Source organism: Tenrec ecaudatus, chromosome 1, assembly GCF_050624435.1.
Source record: "Tenrec ecaudatus isolate mTenEca1 chromosome 1, mTenEca1.hap1, whole genome shotgun sequence".
Lineage (NCBI taxonomy): Eukaryota > Metazoa > Chordata > Mammalia > Afrosoricida > Tenrecidae > Tenrec > Tenrec ecaudatus.
In genome coordinates this window covers 266,110,371-266,135,532 of record NC_134530.1, presented here as the reverse complement: position 1 = coordinate 266,135,532, position 25,162 = coordinate 266,110,371, and the positions used below count along the sequence as shown (strand labels likewise).

Genomic DNA, 25,162 nt, shown 5'->3' with positions numbered 1-25,162 from the left:
TCCGCTCTACGCCGCGCAGAGCGGAGCAAGGAGAGGCCGCGCGGCAACGGAGGGCTCGCACGGCGCCCCCCGCCCCCCGGGGGCCCCTCCCGCTCAGGCCGGGCCCCCCACAGCGGCCCAAGGGCCCTACGCCGCTGAGTCCGCGGCCGCTCGGCCAGGGGCAATTCGGACACGGCAACTGCGGGGCGGGGGGCGGCGGCGCCCGGAAAGAAGAGGCCCCGAACACCGACGCCCGCCGCGAGTCGGCCTCCGCGATGTTCCAGAGCCCTGCACCTCCGCTGCTCGCCCCGCCATGGAGTCCGCTCGGACTCCTGACGGCCCCACGCAGGGTTTCCGAGGCCGGGAACCTTCACGGGAGCAGAAAGCCTCATCTCTCCCCACGCCTGGGCCCAGGGACGCCCCAAAGGACTCTCGTACGAGACCGCAAAAGCCCTCAACACGTCCCTACCTTTCTCTTCAGAGGCGAGATCTGACCCTGGCACGTCCAGAAGCCCCTTCTCTCCTCACCGCCCCCCCGCCCCCGAATCAGTAGGCCCTGGAGAGATGGGGGGTGAGGGGGGGGGAGAAGGGCGGCAGGTCCAGCGTTTGCAGAGGCAGAGACTCCGACGGAGGCTCCGACTCCTCCTCCTCCTCCCGCGGCGGCGACTGGTACCTTTGTTTGGCGGCCGCTCCGGCTCCCTCGCTGGGGACGCGGGGGGGTGGGGGGGAGGGAGAAGACGAAAAATCCCTCTCGGACTAGAGGTCCTGGCCCCCAATCGCCCAGCCCTCCAGAGGACGGCAACGACGATCTTCTGTCGCTTCCCCTGGGCAAAGGTCCAAGCGGTGGCTGTGGTAGCGCAAGCTTAACACAGTGCCCCTCCGTTCCAGGGCCCGAGCAGCTCACTCCGGACTCGACTAACGGGCAAACATTGCTCCCCCCAACCCACCCCAAGCTCCCCCCTTTTCCCTCTCTTCTCCCCGCCCCTAGATTTTTCTCCCCTCCCCTACCTCGTTCCCGGATGGCCTTTTAGACAGCCTCTTATTGGTTAGCGTTCTTTAGAGCTCGCCTGTATTTTGTTCTTATTGGTTCCTGAGATACAAACATCGACGCCATTTCCCCACCAGTTCTATGGAAACAGAAAGTTACGTCTTACGGCTTTCTGGGAAATGTAGTCCACTCTCGGAAGTCAGTGCGCAGCCCCCTCGCCCATAAAAACTACAATACCCAGAAGGCCCCGTGACTGCGGGGGGGGCAGAAGAAGGGGAGGAAAGGGGCGGGAGCGACACAGCGGAGGGGAGGTGGCAATGACGCCTGCGCAGTGTGACCGGGATGGCGTATTTTCTTGAACCGAGTAATGCGGCGTCGCTGGCGTGGGAGGGCGGAGAATTCTGCAGGGGAGGGATTCAAGTAGGCGTCAGAAGGAACTGTAGCCTGAACCGTAACGTGGGAACTTAATTCTGGGCACAGCTACTCCCGGAACCGTAGCGAGAGACTCGTGATCCCCTGCTTAAACCGTGAGCGGTGGTGCTGGGGGCGGGGAGGGGGGTGCGGGGAGGGGGGCCGCGAGGAAAGAAAGAAAAGGTTGGTGAGGACCCGGATGTTGAACCGGACTGTTTTCATTTTCATTCTCTGTTGACCTGGCAGAGTTGGGTTGAGGAGAGCATCAGAGTCCAAGGAAGTAGGAACCTTAGGGCCCCTGTGCTAGGCGGAGTAAAGATTTGAGGTTCTCTCACCAACCTTCTGTTGAAACTCTTCCCCCAAATTATTTAAATCCTTTCCCAGATGTCTCAAACAATTTTCTAAAGCCCTCCTTGGGTTTGAAGGATTCACGCGGCGCTTCATATTTCTGTCTGTATTTAGCAACTCTGAAACCTGACGCCTTCCTTGAACAAAAACTTTGCATGATGCTTTTTACACTTTTATGTGCAAGTCATTTGATCTTGTAACGTGTTGAAAGTTGTAAATACCATGTGTTCTATCAGTTCACATATTGGTAGAGCGCCTATCATGTGGAAAAGCTGATGATTCCATACCCTCATGGACCCTTGGCTCGTATAAGGAAACAAGCTGTTCAGCAAAATGAACTCACAGTTTGGTGTAAATGTACTACTGCAGTGCTACAAAGAAGAGTTACATGATATGAGAATTTGTAGTAGAGCATTTTACTTTCAGGGAGGTAAAGGAAGACTTTTCCAAGGAAATGAGGATTAAGCTAACGGGTTGTTCAGGCTCCAAGCTCGCTGCCATCCAGTGGACTCACGTCAAGTCTATTGGACAGGGTAGAACTACCCTTGTGAGTCTCCCACATATCTTTGGGGAGCAGTCTGTGCATTTGGGCTACTGCTTTTATTAGCTACCCAGAGCGTCTTTGAGATGACGGATTAGCAGGAGTTAAGAAAATACAGTATACCTGATAAGCTACTGGAGAGGTTAATTGGGAGGGAGCAGGAGTAGGGGTAGGATAAGCTTGATACCACAGAGTAATTAGACCAGAGTGAAATTTAGCTGAGATACCTGACTGAAGAGTGGAGGATTAGACCAGCGAGTCAATGCTGGGATCCCAACCCAAGAGAGACTATTGTTTGTACTTAAAATAATTGATCCCCTCTTTAAGGAAAGTAATACGTGTTTCGGACTCTTTCACTAATAAGCTCTGCTGTGCAGTTGATTCCCATTTGCAGCAACCCCATAGGACAGGATATACCCCTGTGCATTTCCAAGACTGACCAACTCATCAAAGAATGTAACTAACTCTTCTTGGGAGGAAAGTACTTTATTCCACAATTTCAAATTACTAACCTGGCAGGTAGCAGGGGATAACCACTAAGGCACTAGTGTTCACTAGAATAAACGAGTAACATACTTGTAACACACTAATATCTCTTTATATTTACGTTTGGTACATGATAGGTGAGCTTTCCAACTGTGATAAATTGGAGCCGTTTGTGTTAAGAAAAAAAAGAGAAATAGAAGTCCCCATATTTTCCAACTCGGGATAATTGTATAAATATCCTTCTGGAAATGGAAGGAGTATTCAGAAGTCTCTGAATAAGGGGAAAAAATTTAATGTTTAACTTTTGTTTAAGTTAACGAAATAACATCAATGAACACTCAAAATAGAAACAAAGGTTAGTTCTGATTTCTGGATCAATAATTTTACAAATGTTAATCATCCAGGCAGAAACAAAAAAGATTTCTTGAAATTTGGTTGCATTGATATTTATGTTAAGTGTAATGTGTTTGAAGAAGATACAGACATGATTTTGCACTAAACCTAGTTGGAAAGAGATGACGACTAACTGGTTTAAGTAGAGGACAGTAAAGAAAGATGCTTTTGAAATTTTACTTTTAATTTTATCTAATAATATTTTACCCAAGGGATTATTTTGTGCGTAGGAAAAATTTGCTTCTTTCATTTCTTAGAATGAGGTAAGCTATGGCAGAGTTAGACACCTGTCAAAAAGTATTGGGAATAGGTTAAGAAATTTTTAGTGATTTCAAAATATTTTCTGAGCATTTTCCCCTTAGGGCTTATTTAATACTAATTGCTAGTCAAAGTAGATGTCGAAATATCCTATATGGACTATTTCTCTTTAAATTTTGTGGTCTGCCATCAATAAAAGTTACCCCAATATAATTTATGTCTGTCACTATTATGCAAACATGGATATTTATTTAGCATTAAAAATAAAAATATAGGTGGGGATATTCATCAGAAGTACACGTAAAGGGTTTGAGGGGCTACATAGTCCTTGAGAAATTAGATTTAGAGTTCATGGATAGGCATATATCTATGGACATATTTACAAGGAGTGTTTTTTTGGTTTTTCAGTTTATCAGAGAAGATTCCTTTTTTAAAAAATCATTTTATTGGGGGCTCGTACAATTATCACAATCCATACTTATATCCATTGTGTCAAGCATATATTTACATTTGTTGCCATCATCATTCTCAAAACATTTGCTTCTACTTGAGCCCTTATATCGGCTGTTCATTTTCCCCCTCCCTCCCCACTCTCTCTACCTCATGAACCCTTCATCATACATAAAGTATTATATTGTCATATGATACACTGTCCGATGTCTCCCCCTGCCCTCTTCTCTGTCCATCCCTCAGGGAGAAGGCTATACGTAGATTCTTGTAATCAGTTCCCACTTTCCACCCCACATTCCCTTCACCCTCCAGGCATTGCCACTCTCACTATTAGTCCTGAAGGAGTCATCTGTCCTGGATTCCCTGTGTTTCCAGTTACTATCTGCACCTATGTACATCCTCTGGTCTAGCCAGATTTGTAAGGTGGCATTGGGATCATGATAGTGGAGGGAAGGAAGCATTTAAGAACTAGAGGAAAGTTATGTTTCATTGTTGCTACCCTGCACCCTGACTGGCTCATCTCCCCACAACCCTTTAGTAAGGGGATGTCCAGTTGGCTTTGAGTCTCCACTCTGCACTCACCCACTTTTACAACTATATGATTTTTGGTTCCTTGATGCTGGTCCCTTCGACAGCTCGTGGTCACACAGGCTGGTGTGTTTCCTCCATGTGGGCTTTGTTGCTTCTGAACTAGATGGCTACTTGTTTATCTTCAAGCCTTTTAATACCCCAGACACTATATCTTTAGGTAGCCGGGCACCATCCGCTTTCTTCAGCACATTTGCTTATGCACATGTTTGTCTTCAGTGATCGTATCAGGAAGGTGGGCACCCACTGATAAGATTTTTAGTTCTTCAATGTCATAACTGGTCCCTCTGAGAAGATTCCTAATCAAATTCTCAAAAGATTTTTCTGACTCATGACATATTTTACACTGTACAGAAGCATAAAACAATTTATTTGATAGGTCTGTATTATTAATTTAGGACATCGCTATGGTGGAATAGTGGTATCAGGTTTGCCTGCAATCCGCAAGATCAGCAGTTTGAAATCACCAACTTTTCAGCATGAGAAAGAAGAGAATTTGTACTCTGGTAAACAATTATGGTCTCAGAAACTCACAAGAGCAGTTCTACCCTGTCCTAAAAGGGTTGCTATGAGTCAGCATTGACTTAATGGCAATGAGTTTAATTCTAGTTTAGTTTTGTTTTTATTAATCACGGGCCTCTTATTTGCTTACACTGCATAGATAGTAACCATAAAATAAAATAAAACCCCAGACTCATTGCCATTGAGTCAATTTTGACTCCTGGCAGCTTATTAGAGCAGAATAGAACTGCCCCACTGGGTTTCTGGAACTAACTTTAACTCTATGGGAGAACAAAGCCTCATTCGCCTGCAGAGCACCTGGTGGTTAGCAGTCCCAACTCACAATCACAGTTAACAATGATAAGTATTCCTAAGTATCTTTTTCAGAGCTTCTTGGGTTTGAGACCCTGTCTGGACCACATAACTGAATGTAAGAATGGTGAACAGTTATGAATGCATAACGACCAAAAAGTAATTCAGATTAAAAACGCAACAAAGCAGAGATGTTTCTGACATTGCTTCCCCACGTGGCATCAAGCGACTTCACAGCCTTGAATCTTAACACACAACAGATTCATGTAGTCACTACAACAACTATCTCTAGTCGGGACCTCTCCCCAACTCTAAAATTCATATTTAACTTGCTGATTTTTATGTCCACTTGTATTTCGCAGTCCCCATTGCTATAAAGTCACTTCTGACACATGAGGTTTCTTAAACTTTTTCCATTCTTAATCTCTTTTAGCCCCAAACATTTTTACCTGACCCTAGGTGTAGAAAATAAGTATACCAAAAAAAAAATGTTTACAAACCAAACACAACTTTTAATGAAGTTAATAGTTTTGAGGGACAACATCTAATTCTGGTGCTATTTGGGGGGCTTTGAGTGAGTGCATGTTGTGTATTCATAACCGAAGCTACAGTGAAGTCACAGGATGCAACTCGGGCAAATGCCGCCAGAAAAAGCTCAGATTCGTTACCTGTTTGATTTTGAATTCATTTTAGTCCTTGCACATTCAGAGCCCTTTCACTGGAGCTCCAGTGGCAGGATCGGTTTGCGCGCAGTACTTATATAGAAGCCTTGTATGTATTATTGCAGAATGGTTTTTGCCACGCCCACATTCAGGTATATGAGATCATGCTCCTCAGCTTAAGAAGCTCTGCTTTAAATCACATTTCTAGTTGAGTCAGAACAGGTGCATACTGTTGTTATTTAGCTTTACTTTTGGTGCAAAAAAAAATTGCTCAAACCCTTTTCAGTGATTTAAAAGCTGCATGTGCAGCAAGTTAAGGCGATTGTGCTGATGAATTTGTTGTTAGTAAGGTTTGGGGTTGGTTTAATCATTTAAAAGTGAGCGCATACTTACATAACATTAAAAGGAAGGTATCTACTGTCCAAAAGGGAGCCCTAGTGGCATCGTGGTTACAAACTGCAAGGTCCGCAGTTCGAAACCAGCAGCCACTTGAAGGGAGAAAGAAAATGCTTCCTACTCCCATGGAGTCACAGTCTGGAAATTCATAGGTGCAGTTCTATCGTGCCCTATACAACCACTGTGAGATGGCAGGGTTTTTTGTTTGTTATTCGTGTGTTGTCCAGTTATCTATAAGTTAAGATTTGAACCTGTGGACTGCTTGTATTGCATTCCTTTCTCCTGTTGCATGTTAGATAATTCATTCCATCACTAATATGGCATAGAGGTGGCAATGTGTTTAACCCGTTTTACCCTTGTATCGAGAAACAACATTAAATAGCTAATTTTCACTACTTAAGTCATGGTGCTAACAGATAAGTGTTGGCCTCCCAATTCCAAGGTTGCACATTCAAACTCACCAATCACACCTTGTAAGGAAAATATGGATATCTGCTTCCATAAAGATGTACAGCCTGAAAAACCCGACATGGAGTTGCTACAGGTCATAATTGACTTCACAGTGATTTGGGGTTTGGGTTGGGAGGCAGTACTTGAATTCACAATCAGTACGCAAGGAAATAGCTGCCTAAAAAACAAGTGACGCCATTGCATCGGACCAGTCTAATGCAAGCCCCTGCCCACTGCCGTCAAGTAGATTTCAACTCATACCTATCCTGCATAGGGTTTTGGAGACGGTAAATCTTTATGGGAACATAATTTCATGCATTTTCTGTGCGGTGACTGATGGGTTCACACCACCAACCTTGCAGTTAGCAAATCCAATGATTACCTGACAGTGTCACCAGAACTCTTTGTAAAAGGCATCTTTAAAGTGCTAACCACATACAAAGATGTCACGTTGAGGACTTAAGTGCAGCTAACTAAAACCCCTGGCATCAAAGTCAGTTCTGACTCAAAGCAGCCCTACATAGGGTTTGCAAGCCAGTGATCTTTACAGAATTGGATAGACTCTCTCACAAATTTGGTGGTGGATTTGAACCACTGACCTAGTAGTTAACAGTCAAATACCTTACATTTCAACCAGAACTCCTACACCTGACTCAAGCCATGGTACTTTGAATCTGTCTTGGGAGAAGTACATCCAGAATGCTCGTTAGAAGTGAAGGTGGCAAGACTTTATTTTGTCTACTTTGCACAATTTAAGGAGGGACCAATCTCTAGTGAAAGTCGTCATGCTTGGTAAAAAGACCCTTAGTGAGATGGATTGACACAGTGGCTGTAACCATGGGCTCAAACAGAAAAATTATAAGAATGGAGCAGGACCGAGTAGTGTTTTGTTCTATTTTACAAAGGGTTGCTGCGTCCAAACCAACCCAGTATCACCCACCAACCACAAAGTGGTCTTAGCTCTACTGATAATAAAGTAAATTATTATTATAATATATAAGCACTGGTTTTGTTTTTGTGGTCACTCACTTTATTCACCAATTTTCAAGTTTGATTACCTGCATAAATATGAACCGATATACTCATATACTGACATAGGCCCAAAGGCTTGCATATTGGCACAAGATGAATTCTGCCCTGCTAAGTGTATTTTACATTTTCTAATTTATTCCAGGAAGGAAAAACAGAATTGCCTTATCTCAGAGCATGAATTATGGATGAGGTCATAGTCTGAGTTGAGTGGACTGTACAGGATGGCTTTTAGTACTAAGCATGAAGTTATTAAAACTTCACAATTTAAAAAACATACTGAGTCTTATAAAAAAAACATTACCACAAAAAAAGCAAAAAAAATTACCACACCTTTAGTTATACAGTTTTGTGATAGAAACGCCAGTTGCCATCAAGTCAACTATGATTCATGGTGAATCTCCTATGTGCCGCATTAGAACTGTGCTTCATTTGTTTGTCAGTGGCTGATTACCAGGCTTTTCTTCAAGGAATTTCTGGGTGAATTAAAACCTCAGGTCTTTCTGGTTAGCGAAACACATTATGGTGGACCAGAATTAGCTGCCATCAAGCCAGTTCCGACAGATGTGGGCTCTTTATATTTCAGAATACAACTGCTCTTCCCAGAGTTCTCGAGCCGTGAACTTTCAGGAGCATCTTGCCAGGCTTTTCTTCCCAGGTGCTTCTGGGTGAGTTGAAACCTGCAACCTTAGCAGCCCAGTGTTGACCTGTTTGCACCATCTATAGACTCATGGTATGATACAAGCAATCTATTAAATCATCCTGTCTTCATAGCAACCCCATACACCAGAGTAAAACTACCCCTTTGGGTTTCAGCGACTGTAACTTTTTACAGGAATAGAAAACTTCATTTTTCTCCCATAGAGCAGTTGCTGAAGTTGAACTGGTGGCCTTGAGGTTAACAATGCAACACTTAACCTCCTATACCATCAGGGAGTTGGAATCTACTCGTGGCAATGAATTTGGCAATAACAGTGAGTTTCTTCCTTAACCCTTTATTAGGCATACGCATCAGACTCGCACAGGCTGACATCATCATATTGAAACTAAAGATGACTTGTCCTCAGCCCAGATTTAATGAGTCATTAAAAGATTCATTTGTGTAGCCAAAACACAAATATATGAACTTCATTTTTTTTTATTTAGCCCTTGCTCAAGCAAGTAAGCCCATATGCTTAATTAGCTCTAAGGTCTCTTTCAATTCTAAAATGTCATACTGTGTAACCTAATAGTATTAAACCTGAACTGCAATTAGGTGCTAGACTACATTTAGTTGTGTGGTATATCTTTAGTGCAGTTTTCACTGAGTAAGCAAGCAGCAGTGATCCTAGACATTAAGTCATAGTTGAAATAGCAAAATGTTGGTGGCAAAGGTGAAACACCAAAAAAGTATTAAAGATAGCAAAGCAGTAGGAATGAGAACCCTAATATGAGGACAAATGGAAACATATGTCTACAAAGAAGCAATAGAAATTCACCCCAAACCAAAAACTAAACTCACTGCCATAGTTGATTCCAAGCAATATTTTAGGAAATGTAAATGTGAAGATCAGAATAATATTAGCATTACCAGAGAAATTTTTTAAATGTAATTGCATTCAAATTCATGTGTTTAAACCAGAATATCTTAAATGGATTGATAATAGAGAAAATACATTGTTTCCTCTGATACTAAAATTTAAATATATAAGGGATACACATCTTACTGCTCAGGGGAAAGTGTGTACATAGTATGTGTAATCAAATGTAGGAATCTCTAATTCTGTAGTTTTTCTTTTTAATGTGTATTTGTTGGCAACAATTTACACCTTTTATGAGTCATTAAAATAGGAAAAGCATAAAGAAACCAGCTAAAAAACAGGAAAATACTTACCCCAATGTATTCACTTGAAAAATAATTTTCTTAAATATAATTTACATATAATACAATTCACTCAAAGGGTATAATTAAATTATTTTTAGTATTTAGAATTATGATCTAAGCGAGCAAATTCCCTTTTAAGAATACACTCAAAAGACGTGAAAACAGGGCTTCAAGCACATCCATGTCCACCAGTAGTCACTGTTGCTAGCTGCTGTTGACTTCAGTTCTGACTCAGAGACCTGTGTACAACAGAGTAGAACACAGCCTTCAGCCCTGCCTGTACCATCCTCAAAATTGTTTTTTGAGCCCGCTGATGCAGATACCATGTTACTCATCTTGTGATTGAGGGTCTTCTTCTTTTTGGCTGCCCCACTACTTTACCAAGCATGATGTCCTGCAGGGGCTGGTCTGTTTTAACATGTCCAAAGCGTGTGAGATGACCTCTTACCATCCTTGCCTCTAAAGAGCATTTTGGCGGTTCCTCTTGCAAGACAGATTTATTTGTTCTTTTTTTTTCTTTTTTTAAATCATTTTATTGGGGGCTCGTACAACTCATCACAAACCATACATACATCCCTGTGTCAAGCACATTTGTACATTTGTTGCCATCATTCTCAAAACATTTTCTTTCTAGTTGAGCCCTTGGTGTCAGCTCCTCGTTTTCCCCCTTCCCTCCCTCTCCCACCATTCCATCCTTGATTTATTCCTTCCTCCCTGGATTTATGATTTAGTCCATAGTAGTTTCAAATATTTTCCATCAGCACCGTAATTCAAATGCATCTATTCTTTGATCTGGTTTATTCAGTGTCCAACTTTCACATGAGGTGATTAAAAATACAGTGCTTTGGGTAAGGCATACCTTAGTCCTCAAAGTAATATCCTTACTTTTCAACAATTTAATGAGGTCTTGTGTTAGTCTGGGATGACTAGAGAAATTCATGGACACTCATATGTGTGTAAGAGAGTTTTATATACAAGAGCAATTGTACATTAAGGAAGCTTCCCAGGCCAGTTCAGTCCAAGCCTGTAAGTCCAATATTAGCCCATATGTCCAGTTCCAGTCTTCAGACTCACTCAACACATGCAATGATGCCGAATGTAGGGAGATCACAGGACAGTGGGTAGAAAGTCTTGTGGGTCCAGTGGTGGTGGAAGCACCAGCAGTGGCATGGGCCTCCATGTAGCTCCTCAGATCCAGATTTAGAGGCTCCATCAGCCTCAAATTTAGAGGCTCCATCAGCCTCTCTCCACATGTCTTATCAACAGGGATGTCTCAGCACCTCTAAATGAGGTCTTCAAGCTGCGACCTGTTTACTGCTGCTTCCATGAGTATTGATTGGGGATACAAGCAAGATGAAATCCTTGACAGCTCCAATCTTTCATTTATCATGATGTTACCTACTTTGTCCAGTTATGAGGATTTTTTTTTCTTTACATTGAATTATAATCCATACTGAAGACTGAAATCCTTGATTTTCATCAACTTGTGCTTCAGGTCCCTTTCATCAAGCTTCATGTAATCAAGCTCCTCGGATTATTTGCTCCGCATACAGATTGAATGAGTATAATGAGAGAATCATACCCTGGCAAACACCTCTCCTGATTTTAAATCATGCTATATTCATAACATTAATCAGAACAGTCAAAACGTAGAACTACTGCCCAAATGTTTATCAGTGAATAAATGAATAAAATGTACATGCATACAAAGGGATATTATTCAGCCATAAAAAGGAATGAATAGGCCGACAGGGAGCCACCGAGCAGGCCACCGCCATGAACCCCGAATATGACTACCTATTTAACCTGCATTTGATCGGCAACTTGCGCATGGGCAAGTCCTGCCTCCTGCTGCGGTTTGCTGATGAGACGTTAAACGGCGTGGACTTCAAGATCCGCACCATCGAGCTGGACTGGACGGCAAGACCATCAAACTGCAGATTGGGACACAGCTGGCCAGGAACGGCTCCGGATGATCACTTCCAGCTACTACCAGGGAGCCCACGGCATCATCGTGGTACATGACATCGCTGACCAGGAGTCTTACGCCAATGTGAAGCAGTGGCTACAGGAGATCGGCCGCTATGCCAGCGAGAACGTCAACAAGCTCCTGGTGGGCAACAAGAGTGACCTCACCACCAAGAAGGTGGTGGACAGCACCGCGCCCAGGGCGTTCTCAGACTCTCTGGGAATCCCCTTCCTGGAGACCAGCGCCAAGAACGCCACCAAGGTGAAGCAGGCCTTCATGACCATGGCCGCGGAGATCAAAAAGCAGATGGGGCCTGGGGCCGCCTCAGGGTGGTAGGGAGGGGGGACTAGCGGCACAACCTCAAGATCGACAGCACCCTGTGAAGCCTGCTGCTGTTAGGAAGGGCACATGTGTGTGTGTGGGTAGGGTGCTCCTGGAGATGATGCCCAGAGAGAGCAGGAGATGCAGTCTCCACCCTCCCTCCCTCTGGGGCATTTGAGTCTGTGTCTTTGGGGTATCCTGAGCTCCCCATCCTCACTGGCCTGTCTGCCCACTGCATTCTGTTAGGGCCCCCAAGGGAGGACCCAAAGGCCTGTGGCCGGGCTGGGGGCTTCTCTGCTGCTGCTGCTTCTTGGTCACTTTAAAAGACCCCACCACACACCTTTCTTTGGGATGAAGGCTCCTCTCTCTGCTCCTTGCCCCACCCCCATCCCTCTCTCTCTCACCCCCACCTGAGGACCTTCCCTGGCCTCTCTATCTCTGACTCCAGTCATTGCCTGGGTAGGGCCAGGGAACATGAGATGCACAACCTGGGGCCAGACCTTAGAACAGGCATGAGGCCAAGGGGCTGGCAGCCCACCCTGGTCCCTGCCTCCGCCGGCCTCCCACACTCACCTCTGCCGTCCAGCTGTGCACATAGCCAGGGCAAGTGGGTGGGCAGCCGACCGGGCCTGTGTCTCCCGCCATAAGGGAGCCAGGTCAGGCAGCCCCTGCCCTGCCAGAGCCAGGCCCTCATGCTGCCAGCCCACCGTGCCCCTTTGTCCTTGAGGCAGGCGGAGGCAGAAGGCCCAGCGGGCTAGAGGCAGCACATCTGACTTACCCTCTCTCCCTTCTGGCTTCGGCTTCTTAGAGCTGGATAGACAGGCCGCTCCCTTGCCCTCCTCCTCTAGGATGTGTCCGGGCAGAAGGGCCCAAAGGGGCCCCTGACCCCTCCGCACCCAGGGTTCTGCCCCACCCCTGCCCTCTGGCCCAGCTGCTTGCTGCAGAAACCAACCTTGGTCTCAACCTAAGAAGCCATGTCCCTATGCTGTCTCTTGCCCTGCCACCCAGCTTGTATTTAAGTCCCTTGACTTCCCGTGGGTGGGTGGGTGGGGGCAGTGCCTCAGGCAGTTCCCCTGTGGTGTCATGCCAGGCATTTTGCAAGGAAACCCCACTTGGGGAACAATGGAACAGGACAAGAAAAAATCCATTTCCACCGGCCCTGACCGAGGGTTTTAACAAGGAAAAAAAAAAAGGAATGAATATATGCTCTAACTTGGATGCTAAGTGCATTGTTGGTAAGTGCAATAGGCTGTATGCAGACCAACAATGTGATTTAGTTCCACTTACTCAAGATGAACAAGTTTACAGAGACAGAAAGTGTACCTGGGCTTCCCAGATGTTTAAAAGGAGAAGAAAGGAGTTATTGCGTAATGGGTATAGAGTTTCTGTTCTCTCTCTCTCTGTGAGTGAGTGTGTGTGTGTGTGATGATAAACTGAAGCTAAGCTAAGCCTCTTCCCTAAAAGTGACTCATGAGTCCGTGGGACCAACTCATGGCAATTCCAAAAGACACTAGAACTCCACCATAGGCTTTCCAAGGCTGTAAATATTATTTACTCATTTTATTAGGGGCTCATACGACTCATCACAATCCATACATGCATCAATTGTGTAAAGCACATCTATACATTCATTGCCCTAAATATTTGTAGAAACCAACTGCCACATCTTTCTCCCTTGGAGCAGCTGATGCAGCAGTTCTCAATCTGTGGGTCGCAACCCCTTTGGGGTCTAATGACAAAATTAGCAACGAAAACAATTTTATGGTTGGGGAGTCACCACAACATGAGAAGCTGTATTAAAGGGTCGCAGTATTAGGAAGGTTGAGGACCACTGAGCTAATGGGTTTGAAGCACAGAAATCTTGATTAAACACAGATCACTTTAACCCCTGTGCCACCAGGGCTTCTTGGAATCGTAAGAAACATCTGGAAGTAGTTATGGTGGTTATTGCACAGATATACTTAGCATACTTCTTTGTGAACTCAAAAATGGTAAATGAGATGTATATGTGAATGTGTTTCTAAAAGTTTGTAAGGAAATTGAAAGGTACTGGGGGTTTTCCATTGAACTTTCTGAGGTCCTCTAGTATTTTAACACAGTTTGCATAGGAAAAGGTGGGGGTGGGGGTGGGAAGGCCACTAGCAATTACTCCTTTATTCCTTAGCCTTCACAGTCCTAGGCAGCCACTAATCTACTTTCTGTCTCTCTAGACTTACTTATTCTGAATATTTCATATATATGAAGTCACATAAAAATGGAGTCTTTTGTGACTGGCTTTTTTCGCTTAGGATGTTTTAAGGTTTAGCCGTGTAGACTTTTAAGCCTGAACTAATGATCTCCCTTTCTAAAACATGGAAGATAAAAATTCCTGAGTATAATTTGGTTGATTATACCTTTTTTATGTTTCTCCTATTAACAGATCTGCTTTGAAATTTAAAAGCAATGGAGATGGCTCAGGAAACAGTCCAGAGGCTTCTTCTAGAACCCTACAAGTACTTGCTTCAATTACCAGGTAGCCCTTCAATTACAGTCCTTATAAAGTAGCTTGCATACTATACCAAGTCATTAAAGTGTTAGCACCTGCTAGAAAATTTCCAAGTATGAAACATACCTTTAAAAAAAAGTAAAATATTTTGGTGCCTTATTAAAGGCCTTTTTCTCCCTTTATAGATACCACATACCATGTAAGGGGATGGGGCAGTTATGTGTCGATGGTTGTGATTGGTTTCCCCTTCCTCTCCACATTTCCCATACCTTTCTGGTATTGCTACTCCCATTCCTATTCCTGGATTCCATGTGTTGTGAGCTCTCGTCTCTCATCTGTACCTGTGCACATGCTTTGCAGTGAAAGGCAGGACTGGGGCCATGATAGTAGGGGGTGAGGAAGACTGAAGGAACCAGAGGAATATTGTGTGTTTCATCAGTGCAATACTGCATCCTGGTTGACTCATCCCTTCTTGTGACCCTTCTGTGAGGGGATATCCCATTGTCTACAGTTGGGCTTTAGGTCTCTGCTCTGACCCCCTCGTTCTCAACAGTATGGGTTTTTGTTTATTTGTTTGTTTGTTTGTTTGTTTGTTTTGGGTCTTCTGATGCCTGTTACCCGCTCCCAAAGACACATCATGATCGTACAGGCTAGTGAGCTTGTTGCTTCTCTGCTAGATGACCACTTGTTTAACATCAAGCCTTTATGACCCCAGGCACTATATCTTTTGCTAGCCATCACTGTCTTCACCACATTCGCTTATGTAAACTGAATTTTTATGACTTAACAGGGTTAGTGGCCAATAATTCACAAATCATAGGTCAGTCGTCCTAAGAAGGGTTGCGCATCATTACCACAAGCAGTTTTCTTCTTTCTTGTTCTTGTTACTAGCACTCCATTTCTCCCAACCTCCCCTGCCGTACCCCCAAGTAAACATTAATCCAGTCACTGCCTTTATAGATTTACCTATGCTAGATTTCAAATATAGAAAAACCTTTTTAAAAAACCCAAAACCTTAGCACAATACCAAATTAAAACAGAAAAAGAAACTCAATCGAAAAAATAGAAAATATTAAATACTGGAACAAATATAAAAGGGCAGTAAAGGAGATAAATTGCCACATGTTTACCTAATTTTATCTGAAATAATCCACTTTCCAGTGCATTCTGTGTGGTAGACAGGCTATTCACATCCCTGGCCAGTGGTCAGAGGGAGTTCAGTACAGGCTTAATCTACATGTTTTTTCTCCTTCACTTTTTTTTAACTGATACAACGTTAGAATGAATCAAAAAGGAGATAAAATAACAAGACATTACACTTAAATACTTCTCCCATAATCGACTTTGTCTGATAACACAACTATTCACATGCCTCACTTAAGTTCACAGAAAATTCAACAGTGGCTTAATACACATGGGAATCTTCCAAATAGATTTTGGACTTTCACTGTCATCCAGATCCTTCTGCAAACCAGATATTCACAATTTAAGCTCTGATACCATTCCCTTCTGATTTGGATTTTATTATTTACAGTCCTTGGGTCACACAGGCTGGTGTGCTTCTTCCATGTGTACTGTTGACACCTCACTTAGATGGCTACTTGTTTGAAGCCAAGCCTTTAAGACTCCAAACAATATTCTGCCTTTTAAGCAGCCACCATCTCTTTTCTTCACCATACTTTGCTATAGCACCCATGTCTTTAGTGGTCTCTCCATGAGGGTGAGCTTCAAACAGGACCAAATCACAAGAACTAATTATTCTTAGGTTGGGGCTCCTATATCTGTGATTTATTTCTGACTGTAGTGCACCTTTGAGACACTATTGTCATTTTATGCTAGAGAACATTACCAATCATCCCCCGAAGGAAATTCTGTTGATAGAGTCATTAATTTAATCAGTGGTAAAGAATTTAAAACACTGTTGATAAAAGGAAGTTACACCAGTTTAAATGGACTTATGAACCAATATACATGAATTGTTGACCTCTACAGATTAAATTCTTAAGGGACTGGACATTATTTACACAAACAATGAGAGTTGGTGATGTGCACAACTTTCAATAATATTCACAACAGCAGAGTCATACCTATCAGGTTAGTACATGTCATAGTACAGCAAAACAAACTCATTGCCATTCTTTCGATGCCAACTCATAGCAACCCTTTAAGATAAGGTAGTACTGCCCCTGCGAATTTGCAAGACTATAACTCTTTGTGAGAGCAGAAAGCCCGTCTTTCTTCCTCAGAGCAGCTGGTCGTTTTCGAACTGTGAAGGGAGAAGCTAGGAGGACATTAAAATAATAAGTATATGGTGGTAGTCCCAAGCCACCATTAAGTGTGCACCCTCAAGGCAACAGACCCGAGCCACAGTACGTTGGTGGCCGGTTATATGCCCTAAGGCTGTAAAATCTTCACTGAAACAGACTGCTACAACTTTCTCCTTTGAGTAGGTGATGTATTCAAAGCACTGACGGTTCAGTTGAAAATCGAGCGTTTTAATCAATGTGCCACCCCCAAAAATCTATTTAGCCCATGACGATCAAGGATTGCATCCATCTTTATGGATTATAACTGAATGTAAAGCACACTGAAATCCTCACAGCTGGACCAATAGGTAACATGATGATAAATGGACAAAAAGTTGAAATTGTCAAGGATTTTATCATGCTTGGATTCTCAATTAGTGCTTAAAAAGCAGCAATTACCTCCATGATACGATCGCCAAAGACAAACGGGTGCATAAGCAAATGTGGCGAAGAAAGCTGATGGTGCCCGGCTATCGAAAGAGATAGTGTCTGGGGTCTTAAAGGCTTGAAGGTGAACAAGCGGTCATCTAGCTGAGAAGCAACAAAGCCCACATGGAAGAAGCACACCAGCCTGTGTGATCATGAGATGCCAAAGAGATCAGGGATAAGGCATCATCAAAAAAAGAAAAATCTTACCATAGTGAATGAAGGGGGCAGTGCAGAGTGGAGACCCAAAGCTCATTTGTCGACCACTGGAGACCCCCTCACAGAGGGGTCTAGGGGAGGAGATGAGTCTGTCAGGGTGCGATGTAGCACCGATGAAGAATACAGCTTTCCCTCAGATCCTGGATGCTTCCTCCTCCCCAACTACCATGATCCAAATTCTACCTTGCAAGTCTGGATAGAGCAGAGGTTGTATGTACACTGGTGCATATGGGAGCTGGAGGCACAGGGAATCCAGGGTGAATGATACCTTCAGAACCAGGGGGTGAGGGGCGATACTGGGAGAGTAGAGGGTGAGTGGTTTGGAAAGGGGGAACTGATTACAGGGATCTACATGTGACCTCCTCCCTGGGGGATGGACAACAGAGAAGGGGGTGAAGAGAGACACCGGATAGGGCAAGATATGACAAAATAATAATTTATAAATTATCAAGGGCTCATGAGGGAGGGGGAAAAAATAGAGGACCTGATGCAAAGGGCTTAAGTGGAGAGCAAATGCTTTGAAAACAATTAGGGCAAAGAATGTGCAGATGTGCTTTATACAATTGATGTATGTATATGTATGGATTGTGATAAGAGTTGTATGAACCACTAATAAAATGTTTAGGAAAAAAAAAGCAGCAATTAAAAGATCAACAGACAAGTTGCTAAGGAACCCAAGAAGAAAGAATGTTTGGACACTGATTGTGGTAGCAATTGTACAATTATACTGGATATGTTTGAAAGATAAGATAAATGTATTAAATTCCAATTTTAAAAAAATGTCTCAACAGATACAAGAAAAAAAGACATTGCGTTAGGTAAAGCTGCTGAACAAGACCTCGGAAACCAAACTTACTGCCCTTGTTTCTCTCTATTGCTTTTTCTTTCTGCTGCTTCCTGTTCCTTTCTGTCTCAAAACCTCTGTGGTGTTGGTTATATATACACAAACTCTTTATCATTTCCAAGGCATAACCTTTCCATCAGGACTTGGATCTGACCAATTCCTTTTCAGAAGGCCACAAATAGCTCATTTGCATACTAAGTTTTGCACCCTTAATTTGTATAAACTCACTGTTTAGGAGGCAATGCTGACTCATAGCACCCCACTATGGGTTTCAAAGGCTAATTGTTTATTTGAGTAGAAAGCCCAGTCTTTCTCCCAAGGAGCTGCTGGTTGTTTCAAACTGCTGACCATGCAGCTAACAGCCAACATATTTTCAATCACCTCATATGCATATGAAAGCTGGACATTGAATTGAGTCAGGAAGAACCAGAAGAATCGATGCATTTGAGTTGTGTGTGGGCAAAGAATATTGAAAGTACCACGGACTGCTAACATGACAAACCAGTCTCTTTTGGAAGCAGTACTGCTCGCGTGCTCCTTGAATGCAAGAATAATGAGACTGCCTTACATATTTGGGACATGTTGTCAGGAGAGACCAGTCCCTGGAGAAGGACATCATGTTGGGTATAGGGGCATCAAAAATAATAGAAGGCCCTTAAAGAGATGGATTGACACCTTGGCTGCAATAATGGGCTCAAGCACAGGAACAATTGTGATGATGGTGCTTGACCAGGAAGTATTGGTCGTGTTTGAACTATGGAAAGATAAAGTCACTGTGTGGAAACAACTTGATGGCTTGTAACAACGGGCTCAAAGAGTGCTTGGGAAAAGTTTCATCATTTTACTTTATAATTGACTTTATCATAAATTGATACATCTGGCTTCCCGTTTTCTGTCTTGTAAGTTTATTTTACTTTGTCAGTTTTTGTGTGTGTTAATCTTTTTTTCTTTCTTTTTTAAAAAATCATCTTATTGGGGACTCATACAAATCTTATCACAATACATACATACATGCATTGTGTCAAGAACATATGTACATTTGTTGCCATCATCATTTTCAAAACATTTGCCTTCTACTTAAGCCCTTAATATCTGCTGCTCATTTTCCCCCTCCCTCCCCACTCCCCTTACCTCATGAACCCTTCATCATTCATAATTGTTATTATTTTGTCATATGTTACACTGTCCGACGTCTCCCCCCACCCTGCCTTCTTCTCTGCTGTCCCTCCCCCAGGGAGGAGGCTATACGTAGATTCTTGTAATCAGTTCTATGTGTGTTAATCTTAATTGTTGTCTACTGCTCTTGGTTCTCTCTCCAAAGAACTCCCCTTAGTATTTCTTATAAGGATGGTCTGCTTTCTTCAATTTCCTCTAATTTTTGCTCATCTGAAAACATCTTAATTTCAGTGTTATGTTTTAGGAAATGTTGTTTGTCAGAGTTTTTTATATGTCATCCCAGTGTCGTCTTGCCTGCATGATTTCTGCTGGAAAATCAAATTTCAGTCTTTTTTTAACAGTTTAATTGGCATATAATTCACATACCATACAATGTAGTGGCTTAAATTTATTTAAAAGGTGTATTATTATGTCTCCTTTGTAGGTAACTTCATTTTTCCCAAGCTGCCCTCAGGATTTTCCTCTTGTCTTTGATTTGGGGAGCATAATTATCATATATATTGGTGATTTTCTTTATCAGTCTGTCTTTTTTGGGATTCGTTCAGCTTCTTGGATATATTTCTTCTTGTGTTTTTGTTTTTTTGATGGTAAAGAAGTTGGTTTTTTTTTCTAAACATTTTATTAGGGGCTCATACAACTCTTATCACAATCCATACATATACATACATCAATTGTGTAAAGCACATCTGCACATTCCCTGCCCCAATCATTCTCAAAGCATTTGCTCTCCACTTAAGCCCTTTGCATCAGGTCCTCTTTTTTTTTTTGCCCCTCCCTCCCCGCTCCCCCCTCCCTCATGAGCCCTTGATAATTTATAGATTGTTATTTTGTCATATCTTGCCCTATCCGGAGTCTCCCTCCCCCCGCTTCTCTGCCGTCCATCTCCCAGGAAGGAGGTCACATGTGGCTCCTTGTAATCAGTTCCCCCTTTCCAACCCACTCACCCTCCACTCTCCCAGCATCGCCCCTCACACCTTTGGTCCTGAAGGTATCATCCACCCTGGATTCCTTGTGCCTCCAGCCCCCATATGTACCAATGTACAACCTCTGCCCTATCCAGCCCTGCAAGGTAGAATTCGGATCATGGTAGTTGGGGGGAGGAAGCATCCAGGATCTGGGGGAAAGCTGTGTTCTTCATCGGTACTACCTCGCACCCTGATGTTAAAGAAATTTTTTTCCAGAAACTTTTCAACAATGTTCTCTGTCCTCTTTGTTGTTTCTCACTGTTCTAGAATTCTTATTATATGTAAGTTAGTCCTCTTGATGGTGTCCCACATAATTCTTAAAGTTTCTTCAAATTTTGGGGAGGCGGTTTTCTTTTTCTTCTCTGATTGTTTCTCTAACAGATTAATATTGAGAGATTTTTCAAGCTTACTAATTTGGCCTCCTATTTATTTAATTCTACTCCTTTTCTCTTTCAATTAATTATCTATTTTATAAATCTTAATGTTAATCTTGCCTTCATTTATTTCAAATCACTGTACATTTAGCTTTTGTGAAAACACTGCCTGCCTTTTCTGATACCAAAAAACCCTAAAAATTGTTTCAGGAATGTAGAGAAACAGCCACCTTAAATAACGAAAAAGTGCACCATAATCACTGCTGTACTACAGTCATTTCTTACTTTCTCATGGTTCTTAAATAATTCCTTGTCTGAATGTATTCATTATCCCTTTGTTCTCTTCAAACTAACTCTTGCTCTGTGTACAGGTAGGTTCTGCATTGTGAGCACAAGTACATGTTCTGAAATTCCTATACTTTGCCATATTGTCCATAATTTGTTCTAATCACACAATCTAATGAAGACTTTGCCTAGTCGATATAATACAAGTAAACATCTTTCTGATACTCTCTACTATCATTCAAGATCCATCTCACGCCAGAAATTTCATTTCCTGCCCCACATCTTTTACTGAATCCTCCTTGAATTTCTTGCAGCATGCTGTCGATGTACTATTACAACCTTTTTTTGTTCTGTTCAGTAGAATTTTACTTATATATGATGTTAATGGTATTGTTTGATAATTTCTGTATTCTGTCTTATTTGTTTTAAATTTTTTTATTCTGCTTTAAATGGGCATAGGTATGCATCTCTTCAGTTGGTTAGCAAGGTGACTGTCTTCTGGATTTCTTAGCTTAGACAAGAAAATGTTCCACTCCAGTTTCAAAATTATTGCTTTTATATGATCCACAATAAGCTAAAAGGGGAACTCTCTAGAGACAGTCACTGGATTAATGGTTCCTTGCAGGTATGACAAGAGGAGATTGAGGGGGAAATGGGGAGCCAAAATGATGAGCACAAGAAAATATTCTAAAATTAAATTGTGGTTATGATATATGATTTATATGCCAATATAATTGTTGGGGAAAAAAGAATTGGGTTTGTAAAGTTTGTCCTTTTCTACAGTGGTTTTTAGTGAACCCAAAATTTAAAATTTTTTAATGGATAATTTTAAATAAATTAATAATTTAAATAATTATATTATCGTCATCTTATCAGCAAATTTTATTATTTCATCATAGGTAAACAAGTAAGAACCAAGCTTTCACAAGCTTTTAATCATTGGCTGAAAGTTCCAGAAGACAAACTACAGGTATTTAGGCAATTCCAATCTTTGTATTAATCATGAATGTATTAATAGATATCATATAAAAATGCTCTTAGCTGTTGATTCGGTTTAAAATGTGTGTAAAATATTTTGAATTGAGTTTGATGACTAAGGATTCTGGAGCCCTGGATGCATAATGGGTTCTGCTTTGGGCTGCTAATCACAGTGTCATCAGTTTGCAACCATAGAAGAAAGTTTGCTTCATGGAAGAAAGATGAGGCTTTCTACTCCCTTCAAGATTTTCAGTCTCAGAAACCCACATTGGCAGCTCTACTCTGTCTCAAAGAGTTGTTATGCATCAGAATAGACTCAACAGCTTTTAAGTGAGAAATAATCATCCATTGTAAAAAATAAAAGATACTTGAAGCTTTTATAATCTATTTTGATGAATTTGTATTTACAAACTGTTTTAGAAAGTTCAAAGAATAAACAAATATTCAATTGTCTCTTTTGTTAGATTATCATTGAAGTAACAGAAATGCTACATAATGCCAGTTTACTCATCGATGATATCGAAGACAACTCTAAACTTCGACGTGGCTTTCCGGTGGCTCACAGCATCTATGGGATTCCATCGGTCATCAATTCTGCTAATTATGTGTATTTTCTTGGTTTGGAAAAAGTCTTGACCCTTGATCACCCAGATGCAGTGAAACTTTTTACCCGCCAACTTTTAGAACTCCACCAGGGACAAGGCCTAGACATATACTGGAGGGACAATTACACTTGTCCCACTGAAGAGGAATATAAAGCCATGGTCCTACAAAAGACTGGTGGGCTGTTTGGATTAGCTGTCGGGCTCATGCAATTGTTCTCTGATTACAAAGAAGATTTAAAGCCTCTACTTAATACACTTGGGCTCTTTTTCCAAATTAGGGATGATTATGCTAATCTACACTCCAAAGAATACAGTGAAAACAAAAGCTTTTGTGAAGATCTAACTGAAGGAAAGTTCTCATTTCCCACTATTCATGCTATTCGGTCAAGGCCTGAAAGCACCCAGGTGCAGAATATCTTGCGCCAGAGAACCGAAAACGTAGATGTTAAAAAATACTGTGTACATTATCTTGAGAATGTAGGTTCTTTTGAATACACTCAGAATACTCTGAAAGAGCTTGAATCTAAAGCTTATAAACAAATTGATGCACGAGGTGGGAACCCTGAACTAACAATGCTAATAAAACATTTAAGTAAAATGTTCAGAGAAGAAAATGAATGATATTAAGCCATTTTAATTAGGCCAGATAACTTATTTTTGTTATTTGTATTTTATCTTCTAAAATATTTGCTCCAGTAGTACTTAGTCTTAAAAAAGCTGAGTGATAAAAAAAAGATGTGAATCAAGTTTTTCAATGTAAAACCCTCTGTACAGATAATTACCTAGTATAAACTTGAACAGATGGAAAGAATCCACATTGAAATAAGTCTAAATTGGATGTCAGAATGTGCTTCTAGTGGGACACTGAGAGCTACTCTGTCCTACTACGATGAGTGTTCTATTGGTTCTGTCAATAAAGAAGACTAGCATCCAGAAATCTTTAAATGCTTCCTAACTGCACTCTATGTACAGTTTCCAATTCATCCAGTTTTAAGACAGTACTATTTTGGACCAGTTTCTGTAACTAGCTGGACCAGAGACCACAGGAACCCCTGTTACTCAGAATTTCTCAAGTTCTTATAATCCTCTTACTGAAATCTGTGAAAAAAGTTAATAGTGATAAGCAGTAACATCTAGTCCTTTTTCCCCCACTCTCCCCACCTCACAAATTCTATGCCTTAACTTGAGCACCTACACTTTCTAATGTTCACATTCAAATCCAAGGAGTTGTGGTGGCACAACGGTTAAGCACTCAGGTGATAACTGAAAATTGGCAGTGCACACCTACCCAGCAGCCCTCATGGGAAAAAGATCTAGAACTCTGCTCCAGGTAAGATTGTAGCCTAGAAAACCCTATGAGAATTCTGTCACATGGTGCGAGTTACAAATAGACATGGGACACCTAATAACCAAAATCCAGTTCTATTTTTTCATACTGATGTCATTTGTGTGCCCTAATACTAAAGTTAAGGCATTGTCTTTCCATTGGGAAGAAGATGAAAAGGTATATGGAGAAAATATCTTGGGAGGATACCTTATCTTTGCCCTACCTCTCAACAATAGTGAAAATCATAAAAGAGTTATTTGCATACCTCACATACAAAAGTGTTAACTTGAGAACTACACCCTAACAAGAAAAGCAGCCAAAGGTTACATTTTCAAAAACTGATTGGATTTATGCTACCTTAACCTTTATTTCTCTCTCTCTTTGTGTAAAAATTCAGCCCCAGCCGCTGGCGCCATTGCGAGGGGGATGGGATGGGGGGGAAATGTTTTGTTTGTTTGTTTGTTTTTAAGAGTCATTTCCAAAAGAAGCCTTCACATCCCAAAATAGAACTTTGTTTCCTTAGAAACATATTATCTTTTTTATGCAAATGCCTGTTTTTTGGGGTTTTTAAAATCATTTTATTGGGGGCTCTTACAGCTCTTGTCATAGTCCTTACATACATCATTGTGTCAAGCACATTTGTACATTTGAGAAACATTTTCTTGAATGAATCTATGTAACTTAAGCTACAATCTAATCACCCTACAAGTATATGAGAAAATTCTCAGGAACCATTTGATCTAAATCTTCAAAAAGTTGAGTGTTGTTATACTAACTTTTAAAATAATTCAAACTTTCCATTTTAACATGAATAATACCCCTTCTAAGTATCATCGGTATTTGAGTTTCAGTATTGAAATTTGAACTGTTCATAAACTTAAAAGAGCGTGTTTTTTTTAATCTATTCTGACTTTATAAGCAGAGATTATTTACCTTGATAAAAATTGTTAAGGATCTCTGGTGGTGCATTGATTAAATGCTCAGTTAATGTTTCACAACAAAATGACCTGAAGGACATTATGTGGGTAAAATTAGCCAATCACAATAGGACAAATACTTTATGAAGCCACTATAGTAAAATGTCAAGAAAAATTTTCACTTTGTTTTTAGTGGTTAATGGGAGGAAGGAAAAGGGGACAAGAGAAAAAAGTCAAGGTGTACACACATGGGGGGGGAGGAGAGTTCTTTGACGATTACCAAGGATTGGGAGGACTAGCTGTATAGTA

At 41.7% G+C, this 25,162-nt stretch overlaps 2 protein-coding genes and 1 pseudogene across 9 annotated transcripts in view; 2 read left to right on the top strand and 1 right to left on the bottom strand.

The window, feature by feature from the left end:
- The window catches only part of ARID4B (AT-rich interaction domain 4B), a 166,131-nt gene extending 165,204 nt beyond the window's left edge, over nt 1–927 (bottom strand). For 4 of the 5 annotated variants that reach the window (XM_075532251.1, XM_075532244.1, XM_075532233.1 and 1 more), the window contains exon 1: nt 449–646. The gene's annotated coding sequence lies outside the window, so the exon portion shown is untranslated. The other variant, XM_075532238.1, reaches the window with a different exon arrangement.
- A 355-nt stretch (nt 928–1,282) lies between these two features.
- Nucleotides 1,283–23,546, top strand: GGPS1 (geranylgeranyl diphosphate synthase 1). 4 transcript variants are annotated; one of them, XM_075532218.1, is made up of 5 exons: nt 1,338–1,494; nt 8,379–8,460; nt 14,366–14,458; nt 21,926–21,996; nt 22,469–23,546. In XM_075532218.1, the coding sequence occupies exons 3-5, from the start codon at nt 14,389–14,391 to the stop codon at nt 23,228–23,230; spliced, it is 903 nt and encodes a 300-aa protein (XP_075388333.1). In that variant the 5' UTR covers nt 1,338–1,494; nt 8,379–8,460; nt 14,366–14,388; the 3' UTR covers nt 23,231–23,546. The 4 variants fall into 4 exon arrangements, with proteins under 4 accessions (XP_075388339.1, XP_075388333.1, XP_075388332.1 ...); XM_075532224.1 differs by lacking the exons at nt 1,338–1,494; nt 8,379–8,460 and adding an exon at nt 1,283–1,331; XM_075532217.1 differs by lacking the exon at nt 8,379–8,460.
- Nucleotides 11,158–11,961, top strand: LOC142440421 (ras-related protein Rab-1B pseudogene; annotated as a pseudogene).
- Nucleotides 23,547–25,162: the final 1,616 nt, after the last annotated feature.